This window comes from Acanthochromis polyacanthus, chromosome 3 (genome assembly GCF_021347895.1).
Source record: "Acanthochromis polyacanthus isolate Apoly-LR-REF ecotype Palm Island chromosome 3, KAUST_Apoly_ChrSc, whole genome shotgun sequence".
NCBI lineage: Eukaryota > Metazoa > Chordata > Actinopteri > Pomacentridae > Acanthochromis > Acanthochromis polyacanthus.
The window spans coordinates 42,900,157-42,919,230 of record NC_067115.1 but is presented as its reverse complement, the minus strand read 5'-3'; the positions used below and the strand labels follow the sequence as shown (position 1 = coordinate 42,919,230).

Below are 19,074 nucleotides of genomic sequence, written 5' to 3'. Positions count from 1 at the left end.
CTGGCTTGATGCAAAAACCCACATTTTGTCATTACGCTGCCATGGGTTGATTAGTTTGGTCTGTTGGAGCTGAGACATCGGAGGAGAACGTTTGTGGATGAACATGTTGATTAGTAACTGAATGCTGCCTGCGCTCTCATTTATATGTTTGTGATTTAACCTCCTGTGGATCAGGTGGGTTAATTTCGGGTCTTTAGCAGCAGCTCACTGTATAATTTTTCGTTCACATCTTTACAATGCTGATTTTAAAAACTTAGAGTTAGCTAACTTAGCTTAGCTTTTACCAGAATGTGGATGCAGTCGGTTGTTCTGAGCCCAGTAGACAGCTGTGCGTTAACCACTCACTATCCGTTTACTGGGGCACCTTCAGCGATTTGTAACTCTTGTATCTGTTTTGTCTGTAGTTCTTCAATTTCTGCAGTTCATCGTCCAGGCTCAGCTTCATTTTAATGTCCCTTTTCTGGCTGCAGTATTTCATTTCATTATTGTTTCATAATGTGTGATGTTATTTATTACCTACATATAATTACCAGTATGACTTTTTGCAGCTCTATTCTAGCCTTATTTTAGCATACTTGTTTTATTTCAGTAATGTTTCTCACATATCTTGTTGCTTTATACATTTAGATACTGCATTTCTTATGTCATTTGTTATTTCTGAAAAATATCTGACACGTGTCTTGTTTTATCTAATCTTATTACTAAATGCTTTACAATGAAAGTTAACTAAAACTGTTGAGGGCAGGTTGTAGCGGTAAGCACTGCATTTAGTACAACAATAACACACAAGTCATTCTAAGTTAACACCTGAAAAGCTTTTCCTTGGTTTCATTTCTCACACTTTAAAGGAACCTGTGACATCTCTATTGGGAGTAATTACGGCTGTAGCTGAAATAAGATCAGATTAATAGTAGTTATTATGCAATTTGTATATGATATTACTCATTTGAATAGGATACCAGAATCCTGCTCATGTCTATAAAACATCTGCAGACACAGATATATCATGATATGAGCAGCCATGTGATTAAAAGCTATCTAATAAATATTTGGATAGTCTTTCTGTTGTGTAACATTTGATGTTTTTTGAGAAACTGATTGTCTGTTTAGCATCTATCAAGTTACTTCTTCATGGCTTAGTGGTTTAGACTTTATCATTGTCTTGCTGCATCTCTTTCTCTCTGTCTCCTACTAAAGACATTTATTGCCCTCAAAATACTTTACAACAAAAAGTAAAAGAAAAAACGTCAACAGAAATGCATCAAGAGCCCTACAGGGTAACAGTGGCATTGAGAGACTCTAAATGCTCATGTATGAGAAGCCAGAAATAGAAAATGATTTACTGAATAAATTATTTGTAACACTTTACCATTACTTTCTAATGTAGTAATGCAGGCTTACTGAATCGGCGTGTGTGTTTGTGGTCCTGCAGCCATGCTGCCGCTGAAGGAAAAAGACAAACCCATCATCCAGAAGCTGCTGTCAGCTGGCTGCTGTGCTCGTTGTGTCCTCAGATTCTGCTGCGTGAGCGTTCAGGCTGCCTACAGACAACCACAGCAGGTAGGACTCATGCTACATTCTGTGTGCATTAATACGTATCAAAAAAATAGTTGTTGTTTTTTTTTACAAAAAATTAAAAAAAACTAAATTCAGCACAAAGCGAGCTTCTTAAATAGAAAGATGTTCCAACATCACAGCACCATACTCTGTGTCATTAAGCGTTAGAAGAACGCTACGACACTGACTAGCAGCTGATCTGGCTTACGATGGTCAGGTTGTCTCAGCTTATGACCATCCCTGCTGATTGGAAGGAGCCGCAGGTGCACCTGGACTCTCCCACCGGGCGCAACTTAAGAAAGGGAAAAAGAGAAAAAAGACACAACCTACCTACTCACAAACACACACCACGGAACGTAACAAAATACACACCGATCTGCCACAACATTATGACTCTGACAGGTGAAGTGAAGAACATCCGTCATGTTCTAATGCAATGTTCTGCTGGGAAGCCTTGAGTCCTGACAGGCATGTGGGTGTGTGTACCACCCACCTAAACACTGCAGGTCAGGCAATCCCTTAATCCCCATCCCCATGACCACAGCTGTCCTTGATGCCAGTTTCCACCCTCATCAGGACAATGCACCCACACACATCACATAAACTATTCAGGATTGACCCGTGGAACATGACAGAGTTAAGAGGTGTTCACCCAGGTTCCACACTCCTTATCCTGGACCATCCCACAGATGCTCAATAAGATTTAAATCGTATTGAGCATCTGTGGGATGGTCCAGGATAAGCCTGATCTAGGTAGGTCACAACCTGCAACCCACATGACCCACAGAATTCACTGAAACCATCCTGGTGCCACAGGACATCCCCAGAGGTCCTGGCTCCACACCCCACTGGGTCAGAGGAGTTTTAGCAGCACACAGGAGACCAACACAATAATAGGCAGGTGGTCATAGTGTTATGGCTGATGGGTGCAGATCAGAATATGGAGAAGTCAACAAATAGAGTAGTCTTCTCTATTCTACAGCTCCGTTATTCAGTTTCAAAAATGATCAATGAACTTCTTAATTGCTGCTCCTGAGTGATTAACTGTCACCTTTCATCATAAACAGGAAACCCTTCAGAAGCTTAAAGCTTTTCTCACGGATACAGAAAACGGCAAATGTCAAGATTCAGCGCAACCAGATTCTACAGATGAAAACAACAAGTCCCATGATGCAGCAGTGTCAGAAACACCTGAAGACCCTCCCAGTAAAAGAGCTAAACTGGATCCCAGTGCTGCTGCTGCTCAGCCCGAGGAGGACGCTGCTGCCGTGGGCGGCCTGAAGGACGACGACTCACATGTGTGTGTGGTGTGTTTGGGAATCCTGCAGGAACTCTGTGGCACCGTCCAGGCAGTCAAGGTGTGTGTGCTGGAAAATATTCACTGCTGTCATAATCATCTCTGTAACGATGACAAGCTCTGTGTCGTTAAGATGAACCTGTTTCTGGTGTTTTTTCACAGATAGCTGAAGCAGTGAAGGCAAAAAGCTACGAGTTTGACACGCTGGTGCTGTCTGTGTCTCTGCCTGCACAGCTGTGTGTCCGTGAGGTCAGTGTGTGTGTGTGTGTGTGTGTGTGTGTGTGTGTGTGTGTGTGTGTGTGTGTGTGTGGTCTCAGTGACACATAAAGCATCAAATCCTTACTAAAACTAGTAGCAGATCATGTTTGGCTTTTTGTTTTTTGGATAAATTACCTAAATAGTTGTCAGTCACTGTCAGTTCAATGCTTGTTTAGTGTATCCATCCATTCTCTATACACCGCTTTATCCTCACTAGGGTCGTGGGGGGTCCTGGAGTCTATCCCAGCTGACTCGGGTGAAGGCAGGGGACACCCTGGACAGGTCGCCAGTCTGTCACAGGGCTACATATACAGACACACAATCACACTCACATTCACACCTACAGGCAATTTAGAGTATCCAATTAACCTCAGCATGTTTTTGGACTGTGGGAGGAAGCCGGAGTACCCGGAGAAAACCCACGCATGCACAGGGAGAACATGCAAACTACATGCAGAAAGATCCCAGGCTGGGATTTGAACCGGGGATCTTCTCGCTGCAAGGCGAAAGTGCTAACCACTAGGCCACTGTGCAGCCCTGTACTGGTGTTGATTCGTTAAAAAATACAAAAAGTAGGCAGCACTTAAGTATTTACATGATGCAGTTTAGAAAAAAATGAATCCAGCCATCCAGCATTAAACTGTGGTATCAGTGTTGTGTTGTTAAAAGATGTCAGTCTCCTTCCACTGTTCATTAGTTTTCTTTCATCCTGCAGCACTCCTGCTGGCTCCATGTGAAGAAGGAAGTGAGGTAAAAGACTTAGTTGTGACTCCTGTATGTTGAACGTCAGTGTGTGTACAGACAGAGGTCACATGGAGTCAGACATTTGAGTGATGCAGCGTGTTTTTGTAAATTATTGTTTTTCAGAGAAAAGGGATTGGTGCTTGACAAGGATGATGTCATCCAAGTGAAGGAAGCCTTCAAGTGGATCATGCAGGGCCTGGTTGCCAAGGAGCTGGGGGGTGTTGCCGTAGTTACCAAGGTAGGTGACATCCAACCGCCAAAAGGAGAAAAATTCATTCCTTTTGCTAGTTTACATTTTAAAAGCCGGTCTCAGCCAATCAAAATATGTTGATGTGCATATACGTGAAATGACACTGAGCTGATTTTGTGTTTTCAGAGTGCATTCGAGGTCGGCGTAGAGTTCACTCACCCACAGACAGACACTGACTGCCATTTCCTGTGAGTCCCAAACACTCTTTGTGACAAAAAATAGTTAAATTCAATGTTAATTAAAGGGCTGCACAGTGAATGGTGGTTAGCACTTTCGCCTTGCAACTAGGAGATCCCTGGTTCGCGTCCTGGCCTTCCCGGGATCTTTCTGAGTGGAGTTTGCATGTTCTCCCTGTGCGTGCATAGGTTAACTGGTGATTCTAAATCGTCCGTAGGTGTGAATGTGAGTGTGATTGTCTCTATATGTAGCCCTGTGATAGACTGTTACCTGTCCAGGTGTCTCCTGCCTTCACTCTAAGTCAGCTGGGATAGGCTCCAGCCCCCCTCTGCGACTCTAACAATGATAATGTGGTGTATAGACGATGGATGGATGTTAATTAAACTCCTGAAACTCGTTATGATATGTTTTCTAGCATATTAAAACACCGTATGGGCATGTTAAGATAAAAAACTCGATTTTCACCAAAGAGGGTCTAAATGCCAGAGGACACTTCAAGAGTGAAATAATCAACACCACAGCCGAGTTGTTCCGTCTTAAAACTGCAGCAGACTGACGACAGCCTTAGAAGCACAGATTCAGACTTGCAGAGTTTTATACGTAGCAAACCAAAAGAACCAATCTAGAGCAGTTTCACAGTGTCTGAGGGAAATGTCAGGAACTTTATCATTCTGCCCACAACAGAGGAAGAAGCAGTGTCAGAGTTCCATTTAAACCATTCAAAGGACTTTTCTTGTAGAAACCCGCTCAGTATGTAACTTTAACACACAGAGGAGAGTCTGAGTTGAATCAGTGGTTAAAGAGGGAGGTTTAAGTTTGAAAACACAGATTTAGTACAGCAGGCTTGTAGGAGTAAGAGCAAAATTCTAATTATATTTTTACAGTAGCAAGAATGTCTAGTCTCTATAATTAATGTAGCCCAGAATCACAAATTAGCTTCTGCATGAAGGTTGAATGTTTAACTTTCTAAGACCACCGTAAGTGGGCATAATTTTTTTCATAATAACAACAATAATAATAATAATCAGATATTAGATTTTATCCGATTATTATATTTATTGGTCACTCCTTATCCCAAATTAGTAGAAGAGATCTAAAATGCAAGCCCAACCAAAGCTGGGGTCTGAGGAGGCTACGTAAAAGAAACTAAATCGTGATCAGTGAAAGGAGTGGAAGTGTTCACCTCAGAGCTGACATCTCAAAGTTGGAGCTGAATGGCTCTGAAGCTTAAATGATGCTCTGCCTCCTGTTTTCTGTCCTCCCTACAGAGCAACAACCTGTCCTGACTGCTTCAAACCTACCAAGAACAAACAGGTGAGTTCCTTGAACGCCTTTAAAAATAATCAGATGGATTCAGACCAGTTTCCTGTCTAATAGAGACATCAGCGCCACGGATACAAAAGCAAGTGATTTTTAGTAGTTGATGTTTTTCTGTATTTGATTTGACAAAGATAAGTAGTTTAATTGTCACATACTTAACTTAATAGTGACTACAATCAGTTCAGACTTGGTCTGGTTAAAGCGTATTAAAGCTTTCTCTGCTTGTTACTGAATTTAAAACACTAGTAATGATGGTTCAGAAGTGTCACAAATTTCAGTTTACCACTTACTATACATTTGATTGTTTTTGTGTTAAGTATGTGAGGAATTTGATTTTTAATTTCTTCATTTTATTAGTTTATTTACATACAGGTAGACATCTGTATGTACACCTAAGAAATGCAACAGATAAGCTGCTTGTACAGATTCAGTATGTTTTTTTCTGCATCTTGCAAAGCCACTGTTATTTCAAAAACACACCAGATTATGTTTTAGAATTCAACAATAGTGCCAGTGTGTTGGTCTCTGACCCATTACTGGCTTGATTAATGACTGAGAAGCCTGCCAATTAGACGTGATAAAATCCTGCCATACACATGCATTTTGAGTGACACACATGCAAAAGGGCTGCAAGCCTGCAAAGTCCACACCAAAAGGAGTTATTCTCTCCCACAGAAGAAGCTGCTCCCTGTAACGCTTCATTTTTATATCCAGGCTTTTTTCCAGTTACTTTTGTACGTCACTGTGTAACATGTTTGCAGAACTCCTTTCTAGCGGTTTACTTATTTCCTCACCAGAGCTGCGTCTGTTACATGCCTATAAACATACACTACCAGTCAAAAGTCTGGACACAGCTTCTCATTATAAAACATGCTGTGACTTATTTCACACTTTTTTGTTTGTTACATAAATCCATATGTGTTCTTTCATAGTTTTGATGCATTCAGTGAGAATCTACAATGTGAATAGTCATGAAAAGAAAGAAAATCCGTTAAATGAGAAGGTGTGTCCAAACGTTTGAGTGCTAGTGTAAATGTTCTTCTTGACTGAGATGATCCAGCTGTCAGTTAAATTTCTGTGAGGTCTAGAGGTTGGACACTCCAGGTACAGATGTGACCGCTGTCAATCTGTTCTTTCTTTGTGCAGTCGGTGTTCACCCGCATGGCAGTGGTCAAAGCTCTGGAAAAAATATCTGACACCAAATTTCTGCAGTAAGTATCATCTTGATGTCTCACTTCATGGTGTATTTGTAAAAAGTGCAGTTCGGAGTGATTTTTGTTGATTGTTTTTCAGGCATTACCCTTGTCCTCCAGCTCAGCCCAGCAGCAGTTGCATTTCTCAGGACATCCAGTGTCTCCATGTGTCTGTCTTTGTAGCAGGTAGCCAAGGACACTAAGAACATGTTTGAACTTTTTGCACCGTGGACCGGTTTAAAATAATTTTCTGTGGATCGGCTATCATGCATATAGCAAATAATAACTTTTCTTGTTGATGTAGATATTCCATTAAAAATCAGTCGTGTCCAACTAGAAGAGAATTGGAATTAGAGAATGAGAATAGCTTTATTCTAATTATTATTTATTACTGTCATCACACATGGGGGCATGATGAAAATATAAGTAGATGTCACTGCACGGTGCATTAAAACAAGCTAAATTAAGTATTAAGTATTCCAACATATGCAAAAGAGGCAAGATACACACGTGGACAAAATTGTTGGTGCCCCTCAGTTAAAGAAGGAAAAACCCACAATTCTCACTGAAATCACTTGAAATTCACAAAAGTAACAATAAATAAAAATTTATTGAAAATTAAATAATCAAAATCAGCCATCACTTTTGAATTGTTGATTAACATAATTATTTAAAAAAACAAACTAATGAAATAGGGCTGGACAAAAATGATGGTACCCATAACTTAATATTTTGTTGCACAACCTTTTGAGGCAATCACTGCAATTAAACGATTTCTGTATTTGTCAATGAGCGTTCTGCAGCTGTCAACAGGTATTTTGGCCCACTCCTCATGAGCAAACAGCTCCAGTTGTCTCAGGTTTGATGGGTGTCTTCTCCAAATGGCATGTTTCAGCTCCTTCCACATATGTTCAATGGGATTCAGATCTGGGCTCATAGAAGGCCACTTTAGAATAGTCCAACGCTTTTCTCTCAGCCATTCTTGGGTGTTTTTGGCTGTGTGTTTTGGATCGTTGTCCTGTTGGAAGACCCATGACCTGCGACTGAGACCAAGCTTTCTGACACGAGGCAGCACATTTCTCTCCAGAATGCCTTGATACTCTTCAGATTTCATCGTACCTTGCACACTTTCAAGACACCCTGTGCCAGATGCAGCAAAGCAGCCCCAAAACATTACTGAGCCTCCTCCATGTTTCACCGTAGGGACAGTGTTCTTTTCTTCGTATGCTTGGTTTTTGAGTCTATGAACATAGAGTTGATGTGCCTTACCAAAAAGCTCCAGTTTGGTCTCATCTGTCCAAAGGACATTCTCCCAGAAGCTTTGTGGCTTGTCAACATGCATTTTTGCAAATTCCAGTCTGGCTTTTTTATGAGTTTTTTTCAGCAGTGGTGTCCTCCTTGGTCGTCTCCCATGAAGTCCACTTTGGCTCAAACAACGACGAATGGTGCGATCTGACACTGATGTACCTTGGCCTTGGAGTTCACCTTTAATTTCTTTGGAGGTTGCTCTGGGCTCTTTGGATACAATTCCAACGATCCGTCTCTTCAATTTGTCATCAATTTTCCTCTTGCGGCCACGTCCAGGGAGGTTGGCTACTGTCCCGTGGGTCTTGAACTTCTGAATAATATGAGCCACTGTTGTCACAGGAACTTCAAGCTGTTTAGAGATGGTCTTATAGCCTTTACCTTTAAGATGTTTGTCTATAATTTTTTTTCGGATGTCCTGGGACAATTCTCTCCTTCGCTTTCTGTTGTACACAGTGTGGTACACACCTTTTCACCAAACAGCAGGGTGACTACTTGTCTCCCTTTAAATAGGCAGACTGACTGATTATGAGTTTGGAAACACCTGTGATGTCAATTAAATGACACACCTGAGTTAATCATGTCACTCTGGTCAAATAGTTTTCAATCTTTTATAGAGGTACCATCATTTTTGTCCAGGCCTGTTTCATTAGTTTGTTTTTTAAAATAATTATGTTAATCAACAATTCAAAAATGATGGCTGTTTTTGATTATTTAATTTTCAATAAATTTTTATTTATTGTTACTTTTGTGAGTTTCAAGTGATTTCAGTGAGAATTGTGGGTTTTTCCTTCTTTAACTGAGGGGTACCAACAATTTTGTCCACGTGTGTATGTACAGTACAGTGAGGAGATAATGAGATCAATTAAAAACCAATAAAATAGAATAAATGTGGGCAGGAAATTGCACGTAAGCAGCATTATTAAAAGTAACAGTGTGTGTCATTGTTTTGAGTTCAGAACTCTGATGGATCATGGGTAAAAACTGTTCTTCAGGATTAGTTTAATAGTTAAGTCATTCCCCACATTAACAATGTCTAGACCGGATTTATCATTCATTTAATGCTATCTTCAGTGAAAAAAATGCTTTTCTTTCAAAAATAAGGACATTTCGAAGTGACCCTAAACTTTTCAATAGTGGTGTATTTACTTTTCAAAGGAGCTCTCTGGAGAGGTTTGTTTTCTATTAATTTTAGCAAAGGGTTAGATTGACGACAACATTTAAAAACTGACAGTCAAGTGCAGGAAACAAGCACAGACAGAAGTGATGGGAAGTTGATCTAGTCATTATTCAAAATACAAGACAGTGTAGACTCTGCAGTAACTAAAATAGTAATAATAAAAAAAACAGCAATATGTTTTTATCCTCTGTGGGCGGCCCAGTACCGGTCCACGGCCCGGTGCTTGGAGACCGCTGTTCTAAAGCACATGATGAAATCTTGACTTCTCCTGCTGATGTTCAGGCAGGTACAACAAGTTCTGCCGCAGTCTGCCTCAGACTCCCTGGGTGATCGACGGAGAGAGGAGGATGGAGTCCTCGGTGGAGGAGCTGATCGCAGCACCCATCCTGTCTGCCTTCAGAGCCGACGGTGAGTCTAAGCGTGCAGTCATGGCCTCACCAGGTGCCTTCACAGAGTCTCACTGGTGAAGAGTTGTGTCATATTCTCTGAAGAAACAGCAGCAGTAGCAACTCAAGCTGCAGCATCAACTGAATGCTGAACGGTACAGCCCACTATCCAATCAAACTCCTCCTATCGTCACTCGTTGCTACGGCAAACCTTCCCAGGGTCGTCTTCACCAAACAGTGCAGCTGCCAAAAACTGAGCATCAGCACCTTTTTGTCGCTTTGCTTTGTCAAAGTCAAGTTAGGAGGAAAAATCTATGAATGCCTTTACTTTGCATTTAAATAAATGCTTATGTGCAAGCAATAATGATGATGACTTTGTCTAAAAATGTACACAGTATATATACAGTGCGGTGCAAACGTTTAAGAACTGACCATGAAGAGAAAACGCTTTCAGAAATAATGCCAAGAGGACTTTTTAGTGTAATACAGAGGAAGAGCTAAATCAATAATTGCTCATCATTAAGTGTGAGCACCTTTGCCTTTAAAATAGGACTTAATCTTTCACAGGCCCAGACCTATAATCAATGCGTTCTAAGGGGGTTATGAATTTGACGGGACGCTTCTATTTTTACCGGTGCAGCTTTTCTGGTGTTTGCAGCGTTTAGCCAATCAGAGGCTGAACTATGAAGACAGTACAACATAGTCAGGCTTCATTTATTTAAGTTGGCTCGACAAAAACTAAACCTTCGGTCAGAGTTAACAGGTATCAAGGTGGTTTTCATCTTTCTTTGACTTTCTGCTTCAAACTCGTACCACAAACAGGAGAGTTTAAGGAATCATTTGACTCGTTTTCTGCGCTAGATGAACTGATGGTTTCTTTATGACTCTGTCTGGAGGTTTGGGCTTCTGGTGCTGCTGCAGAATGGATTAGGGGTCACCAAGCTGATGATGTTGGTGATGGATAAGAATGTAATTGAGTGAATCGCCTATAAAGTAAAACAATACCTTACTGTCACATGTACAGTACTATCCATATACAGTATACAGCACCTTAGATGGAAACACACAGAGATTACTGGGAGTTATTGTCTCATAAGAACCTTTTTCTAGCTGTAGGCTTCTTCCTCACCTCAATGCTAGCTAGCTAAGAGCCACAACATTATGTAGCCAAAGCCCCTCTGACACTGAGTCTGCAGGATCAGCGGGTTTATGTCTTTGTTCGGTGACATTCAGACTTTCCAACCATGTTGCATCTGTGTGATGCCATGTTTAGATAGGATGTTGTTTCTATTCAACATTGGTAGCTGCTCTACTGAAGACTGGTGACCTGTCAGACAATAAAATGGTTCTAATGATAATCCTTTTTTGGTTGCAGGATTTAATTTCTCCTCGTCCGGCAGGGAAGATGTAGACGTCCGAACTCTTGGAAATGGTAACAGAATGTGGATTTTAAAAGCTGCTCTTGCAGAGGATTGACCTGAAGTGTGGCTGAAGTTTGCGTTCTTTGAAAGGTTCTGTTTATTTGGCAGGACGTCCATTCGCGATGGAGCTGCTGAATCCTCACAGATCCAGACTGAACAAAGTGGAGATGAAAGAACTACAGGAGGTGCTGGATGTTTCTTTTACTTCAATTTCTTTTTCAGTCAACACACAGATACTGAGCAAAACGTGTCCACAGCTGCAGACAGGAAGTGGTCTTGTTTTCAATCATTCATGTTTGGCTAACATGTTGGTGGTTTTTGTCAAAGATATCAGGGTGACCAGAAGTATTATTGTAAAGGCCAAACAATAAATATGTCTCTGACAGAGAAACAGAGCTGTGGAAGTGACAATATTTATTGTAACAAAAATAACACAATTTTTACAAGCCATGTCAGGGTCCTAGTCATTTTAATTTTACAGCTGAGATCCCAAGAAAACCAGAGGTAGCAAATCCAGATCATCAGGCTGCATATTTGTGCTAAATTCACGATGAAAAGCCATTTTAATTTGAACACAAAATGACTGATGTTAGCTCTCACCTTTTTTCTCCTCACAACTACATGATTGTAATTCATCATGTTGTTACTTCAGCTCCTCAGATAAACCCAAAGTGGAGGAGGCACATTACTGCGGGGTTGAGCTCTCTTCCTCGGCTCCCGGTAGAATTTAGAATTGAATATAAAAAGTGGATTGTTACTTATCAGGCTCTACATCAGAGGTGTCAAACTGATTGTAGCTCAATTTGATGTCAGGTGGACCAGACCAGTAAAATCACAGCAAAAAATAACGTCGACTCAGATTGTTTTCCTTTGTTTTAGTGCAGGAAAGCACAGTTCTGAAAATGTTCACATTTAATGAACTCTATTTTTCCAAAATGTTATGATTAACCTGAAATTTATTAAGAAAAATGAGTGAAAATGTAACAATGCTATGCCTCAGTTCATCATTTACACATTACAACTTACAGATCGCAGTGTGTTTGCAAAGACACAAAACTCAATATAGAATTTTAAGTTTAGCTTGTCAAGATCGAGCCATCTTTTTTAAATGTACATTCATTTCCACATCTGTGTAGTTATCCTGACCACCTGATGTGACACACTACACAATCTAAATAAATAAGAACTAAGAAGGAAAAAGTTAAGTTGTCCCTCTAATTTGCAAATGTATACAATTTATATATGAAAAGTACATAAAGTTGTGGCAGTGAATGAACAGTAGGGTTCCATCAAACCAAACTCAGATTGTATGGCACAATGTTCAATATTTAAATGTTTTCACAGTAAGTATTCATTTCAACCCTCTGGTGGGCCACGGGCCTTATATTCGACACCCCTGTCTGAGTATATTTCTGATTTGTTGTGTCCTAAGCTAAAGTAACTTGTGTTGACTGTGTCAGTCCGAGCTTTTGCTGTTTTTTGCCTTGAAACTTTTATTTCATTTAATTCGTCACTATGAGATTATCCTGTTCAACTTTGTGATGCGCCGGCAGCGTTTATGCCCTCACGTGTACTTTATTGTTTATGCTTTGTCTTTAGACCATTAACAAGTCTTCAGACAAAATCAGAGTGAGAGATCTGCAGATTGTTACCAGGTAAGAAAACACAAAACTACAAACGTACACTAAACTAAATCTAGCGTTAAATGAAGGTGACAGACAGCTGCACCGTGCTGTGGGTTGATCTGCAGAGACGCCATGAGCCGGATGAAGGAGGGGGAGGAGGAGAAGACCAAGTCCTACACGGCGCTCGTCTGGACCCAGAAACCCATCCAGACAGAAGACATCGCCTTTATTGATGACATCAAGGTCACCACAACACACATCACTCTCTGTATATGTGGAGTCAGGAGGTTAGAGGAGTCTGTAAACTGATAATTGTACATCCAGGTAGTGAATTTACTGAGTACTGCAAAAAGTAAGACTTTAACTTAGAATCTGACTAGTCAGTTACCTAGTCTAACCATCCATCCATCCATCCATCCATCCATCCATCCAGCCATCATCTACACACCACTTAGTCCTCATTAGGGTCATGGGGGGTCTGGAGTCTATCACAGCTGACTCACCAGTCTATCACAGGGCTTCAAACACATGGAGACAAACAATCACACTCACATTCTTTCTGGAGTCGCCCCCTGCTGGCTGTTAGAAAAACAAAGGTCCATGTTTTATGTACGGTAAATGATCAGCAGAAAGATAGGAAGAATCAGCAGTTGTTTGTCCAATCAGGAGCTGACTCTGGACCAGAAGACTCCTCTGAGAGTTCTCCACCGGCGGGCGCTGGCCATCCGACAGCGAGTCATCCACAGCATGAACACCCGCTTCCTGGACCCACATCACTTTTACCTGGGACTGAAGACTCAGGCTGGAACGTATCCTCAATAATAGCATTGCACAAATTAAGTTGGAGTTGAGCTGAAGACAAGTCTGGGATTCTGATCGATGATGGTTGTTATTTACATAACTAGCGTGCTCATGTGTGTTTGTTGGGTCTGGATGTGTGGACCCACCTGAGCCACTTTGTTTCTCTTTTTCAAGGACTGTGTAGGAACTAGATCTTTTTTTCTCACAGCACAAACAGCACAGACAGCCAGCAGAACATGGATCACATACTTAAGCTTTAATTGAAAACCCCCATGACATTACAATCAGCTTGTTTTTCCATCACTCAGAACTGGAGTAAATATTTTCCTTTGTCTGTCTGTTGATTTAATCTTGAATGAATTCATGCCGTCAGCCAGTCAAAAGTTTTGAAAGACCATGTGATTGAAAACTCCTTAATATAAAACCAACAGTTACATCAAAGAGTTTGTCCATGGAGACTTTGGCCGTACTAAACCCAACCTGTGTCAGCTGCTGAAGACGGACACCGACATCCTGGAGCTGGATGTGGAGGTGGGAGAAATGTAACATCTGTACGACTTCACAAATACAAGCAACCGCAGTTACACAATATGTTTTAGATGTGTTCATGAGTGTAAAGGCAGAGGCTGTCCAGAAGACTTACTGCGACTTGCTCACAGTCAGTCCAGTCCTGCAGATCATTTGGTTGTTCATGCAAACATTTTGGAAGCTCATAGATTCAACATGCTGAATGTAACTTGTGTTTCTTGTCTCAGTCTGTGGATGTGGACTGGCCTCCTGCCATACTAGAGTGAACACTGCTCTGCCACACTGAGGCCTGGATCGTCCTGCGTCTGAGAGCTTCAGCCGAGGTTCTGGTTCTGTCAGCAGCGAGGCTCCTCTTAGAGCACAACATCGGACAGTCCAGAGGTTCAGAGTGTGGGTGATGGAAAACAACAGTGAGAAAGTGTTTGGAGATGAACTGTAGCCATACAGTCCTGCAGGGGAGTTCGGTCTGCTTCTGGATTTGCTTTTCCAACTCAAGTCAAATGTGACTGAATCTTTAGTTGGATCACAGAAAATGTTTAGCTTAAAGCAAGGTGGCCAGGTAGAGCTGCCTTTTCTTTTTGGTTCAGATGAATGAAAAATGGGAAGATAACTATTCTTTCCTTAGATCTTTACCATGACCAGGACATAAACTGTAGATTTTGTTTGTAAAGATGTCAAACTTGTACCTTCCATCACTCTACACACGTGTTCTACTTTGCATTTGTCTTCAATAAAAGAAAAGTAAGTTTGTCCAGAGAATGGAGGCAGACGAAAAGTAAATCAAAAGCTTTTAATTTTCAGTTCAATATTATTTTATCTATATAGCGCCAATTACAGTCCAAATTGTCTCAAGAAGCTTTACACAACCCATATGCCTGAACCCCCAGAGCAGCCCTAAGGTGACAGTGGCAAGAAAAACTCCCTTTTAACAGGAAGAAACCTTGGGCAGAACCCGGCTCTTTATATCGGGGGACCCATCTGCCTGCTGGTCGGGCGGGTTGAGAGGGACAGAAAAGAGAATGGGGGACAAGGAAACATATAGGACACATTGGGATACATGCATGATAAGAGTAACACAGATGCAGGGCTTAACGATTTCCGGCGCATGGAAGTGTACCATTTAAAAAATTTCATCCATCTCCGTCCTGAAGGCTCCAAGCATGTGCGTCATTGTGCATTCAGTTGCTCCGCTTTAATCAATCAAACTCCAAATCCTACATTAAAAAATATACACCTTCTGTCCAGGCATGCGACTTTCTGATAGAACTTTTATCCAATTACAGTTTTCTAACTGCGAGTGCGCATCGACTGCTGGGCGCGCGATATGCTGCGCCCTCTTGGTTCGGCATCGTCAGTGCTGCTGAGCACTGACTGATAAGAAATAACAGTATTCCACAAACAAAATCCAAATTTGCAATATTTAGTGTTTTTTGTAATTATATTTAAAGGGAATTACTGGAAACATTGATATATATTGCATATTTATTTTATTTCTGCTTGGACTGTATACCCATTCCACACGTGTCCCAGCCCTGTGGCTGCCTGGTCTCTCCAGAGCGCACGGAGCTCCAATCTGTGAGTGGTGCGGTGAAGAGTCGAGCAGCTGATCACTGGTCAATAGCGTTGGAGCTTGTGTTTAGCCCAAAGATGCAGATACTAAAGTTTGCTCAGACTTTGTGTGACAGAGGAGAGAGGATGTGTCTCTGCTGATTAACAAAGAGCAGCCGCTGCCGCGATCCCTGAGCCGCGGTGTGTTGGCTCGCCCCATTGGCGTAAGTGCGTGCCGTGAAGAACTGCAGGAACACACACCTCAGTGTCGATGTGCGTGCACGCCCCACAGTCCCCATGGTTTCGCCACAAAATAAAAAACGGGCTTAGGTATTGAATTAAAAAGTAACAAAAACAGAAGTTGTTGATTTTGTTTGATTTCTTAATCTTTAAACATTTTCTATGTGTTTTACAACGGCAAAAGGAAACTACTGTTGAGTTTGCTGGATTTTATTTTGAAAGGAAAAAAAAATCAAAGATCAAGCCATAAGGATTTGTCCCATTATTGTACTCAGAACATCTGTTTAGTTAAATACGCACAAACTGAATGTAGCTTAGGTGATATTAACCTTTTTTATTTGAGGACATATAGGATGTTTGTAATAATGAGTTAAATAGCTCTCAGCAGATTTTGTGACCTTATGCATCCGAATGATGTCTAGCCACAAACAAAAAATCTCCAATCCTAAGCAAATATTATTAGTAAGAACAGAATGAATGTATGGGTTGTGTGAAATGAATAATGGATAGATAGTTAAATAAGAATGTTCTTAGCCTGCTTTCACCGTTTTTTCTTCCCAAAATATTGTTAGGAGCGGCGGTGGTAGAACCCAGGCACAGAAACCAAACAGGCAGGCAACAGGTGTAAGTAGTGAAAATAGAGTTTATTAAACCAAAATCCAGAACTCTGTAGCAGAAAACACCACAAGGAACATGTACTCACAACAGTGATAATCCTCTCCCACAGGAAGGAAACAGTTGCAGCAAGTCCAAAAACGCAGAGTCTTAAAAGGAATTGAGTCCACACAAGAAAAAAACCAATAATGTCCAAAAGCAGTAGGATCCAGAGGGGGAAAATCTTCAAAAAGTCCAGAGTTGGTGGAAAACAGAAGGAGTGAGGGGAAACCCGTATAAGGGACAGTCTGAGCTGTGATGCTCCCACAAACAATGAGGGGAGCAGAGGATTTTTAAACGGAAAGGGGAAGGCAGGTGAGTAGCGTTGGCTGATTGCTCCACAGCTGAGTCTCATGGTGCAATCACCCGTCCCTCAGCAGGTAATCAGCTGGGAGAGAGGGACAAAAAACCAGGCAGGAGCTGGAACAGCATCCTGACAGAAGCAGGAACAAAAACCAGTCAGGAGCCAGACGGCTTCCTGACAAATATAGATAGAAAATAGAAACATTTAAATTGAAAGTCAACTGAACAAATTATACAGTGAATACATTTTTTCCCCTTACCAAAAACAAACAAAATGTGTGTCAGTTCAAATTGAAAATCAAATGCTTTAAACTAATCACACAGATTATTGAGGTGTATCAAATGAGCAGTTACTAACATGCGTATGTGTGGTTATGTGCTACAGAGGGCTTCTTAATCAGATCTTTGTGAGAAATGGGCTGACTCCAGAGTAGAAGTTCTTCAGCATGAGCAGTCCATTGTCGCCAGGACCCAGATAAACCAGATCAGGAAGGCCCGAATTTCTTTGCTAGTTACAGAGTTTGAGAGAGTCAGCATCATGATCAACTTATTCAGAGGAATCTTATATTGTGAGGCAATAACTAAAATTGCATTTAAGAGTTAATACTAGTACTTTTATTACCTGCTTAAATACAAAGTTGGTATAGCAAGTGACATATGACAGTTTATTCTCTTGTAGTGTTCAAGAGAATATTAAACAAATTAATTCTGTTGTCTGTGTTTTGCAGTTTATTTCAACAAACAACATTTTGAACAACATGTTAAAAAGAAAATGTTCAGAAAATTCACAAACAAAGCAAAAAACAAAAAAGAAATGAATTTTTCAAACAGTATTCTCCAAGCACTTACAGTTTTTCTCCATTGGTTTGGCTCATTTCTCGAAACCGAGATGACATTCTCAAAACTCTAGGTGCATTTTGCAAAATACTTTCTGTGGTTCTGCACAACACCATGGAATACCAGCAAAATGCCATATCTCTCTCAAAACACTTCATCCATGCCTCAAAACCAAATACTCCTCTCGTATAAATAGTCAGTGGCACCAAAATGACACTTTTTCCTCAATACCTTCAGCACATTTCTTGAAACAGAAAGTACGTTCTCAAAATCATAGGTTCATTTGGCAAAATGGCGTGGATGACTTAGCACAACTCCATGGATCACCAGCAAAAGGTCATATCTCTATGAAAACAATTCACTCATGCTTCAAAACTAAACATTTTTTTCATACAAATGGTCAGTGCCCTCAAAATGCAAAGTCCCTGTGGCGTTGTGTGAGCACTACTCATCAAAATGTTTAGAAGTTTCGTCACTGTGGCAGAGGAACATCAAATATCCCCCATGTCTAACAGTACAATGGTGTAAAAAAAAAAAAAAAAAAACCTCAATAAGACAAAACAAAACATGAGTAGTCTTTAAGTCCTGACACACACATGGCACTTGCACAGCCATGGGAAGTTTATTCTTACAGTTTCTCAATTGCTTTGACACATTTCTCAAAACCAAATCAACATTTGCAAAACAGCTCACACAAATTCCAAAACTCGGTTTCATCTTCTCAAAACCAAATCAACTTTTGCAAAACAGCTCACATAAATTTCAAAACTCTGTTTCATCTACTTACAAGCAAATTTGATCTCAACAAAATGCAGTTCCACATCCAAAATGATAGACGAAACTGTGGAGCGGGGCACATTAGGCTGCACTCTTTGACCTGCCTCTGCCATTGTTAGGCCATGGTTGATTACATGGTCAACAAGAGTAGCCCGAATTTCATCAGGGACAGTTTGGTGTCTGTGTGCACCTCGGCCTCTTCCTCGTATTCAACCACCACGCATTCTTATAGCTCCTCTTGAAGTTGAAGTGATCTACAGTAATTCAGGGTGTTCCTGACATATTTTGGGAATTGAATAAATTGTTTTGATTGTGACAACTTAAACATTGAAATAATGCTAACATGTTTTGAAGGGTATGACAGTTTGACTGAGAAGTGACAGTCAGCTCAGATCACTGACATATATTCACACGGTATTTGTACAAACTGTAGGATATTGTGTTTAATCATTTGCAGAACTGTACTGAAACATTGAAAATTTGCTTAAAGGAATGAAAAATGTCCAATCCATTGTGTGAAAATGCCCAGTGGTTTTGAGACTTGTCCATGTTATTTTGAGAATGTCATCTTGGTTTCAAGAAATGAGCTAAACCAATGGAGAAAAACTGTAATATTCTCTTGAGACTGACACTTGAGATAATGTTGTAAGTAAAAATTGTGCCTTATGAAGGA

General features: G+C 40.8%; 1 protein-coding gene across 1 annotated transcript; it reads left to right on the top strand.

Moving 5' to 3' along the window:
• Window positions 1-30: 30 nt before the first annotated feature.
• On the top strand, window positions 31-14,828 carry pus10 (pseudouridine synthase 10). The gene is made up of 18 exons (XM_051945643.1): window positions 31-174; window positions 1,433-1,560; window positions 2,625-2,915; window positions 3,017-3,103; window positions 3,828-3,862; window positions 3,980-4,094; window positions 4,233-4,294; window positions 5,552-5,597; window positions 6,750-6,814; window positions 6,897-6,982; window positions 9,564-9,689; window positions 11,043-11,099; window positions 11,197-11,273; window positions 12,688-12,743; window positions 12,839-12,956; window positions 13,380-13,522; window positions 13,946-14,045; window positions 14,270-14,828. Exons 2-18 carry the CDS (start codon window positions 1,435-1,437, stop codon window positions 14,306-14,308), a joined length of 1,629 nt encoding a protein of 542 aa, XP_051801603.1. The 5' UTR covers window positions 31-174; window positions 1,433-1,434; the 3' UTR covers window positions 14,309-14,828.
• The last annotated feature ends 4,246 nt before the right edge of the window (window positions 14,829-19,074 follow it).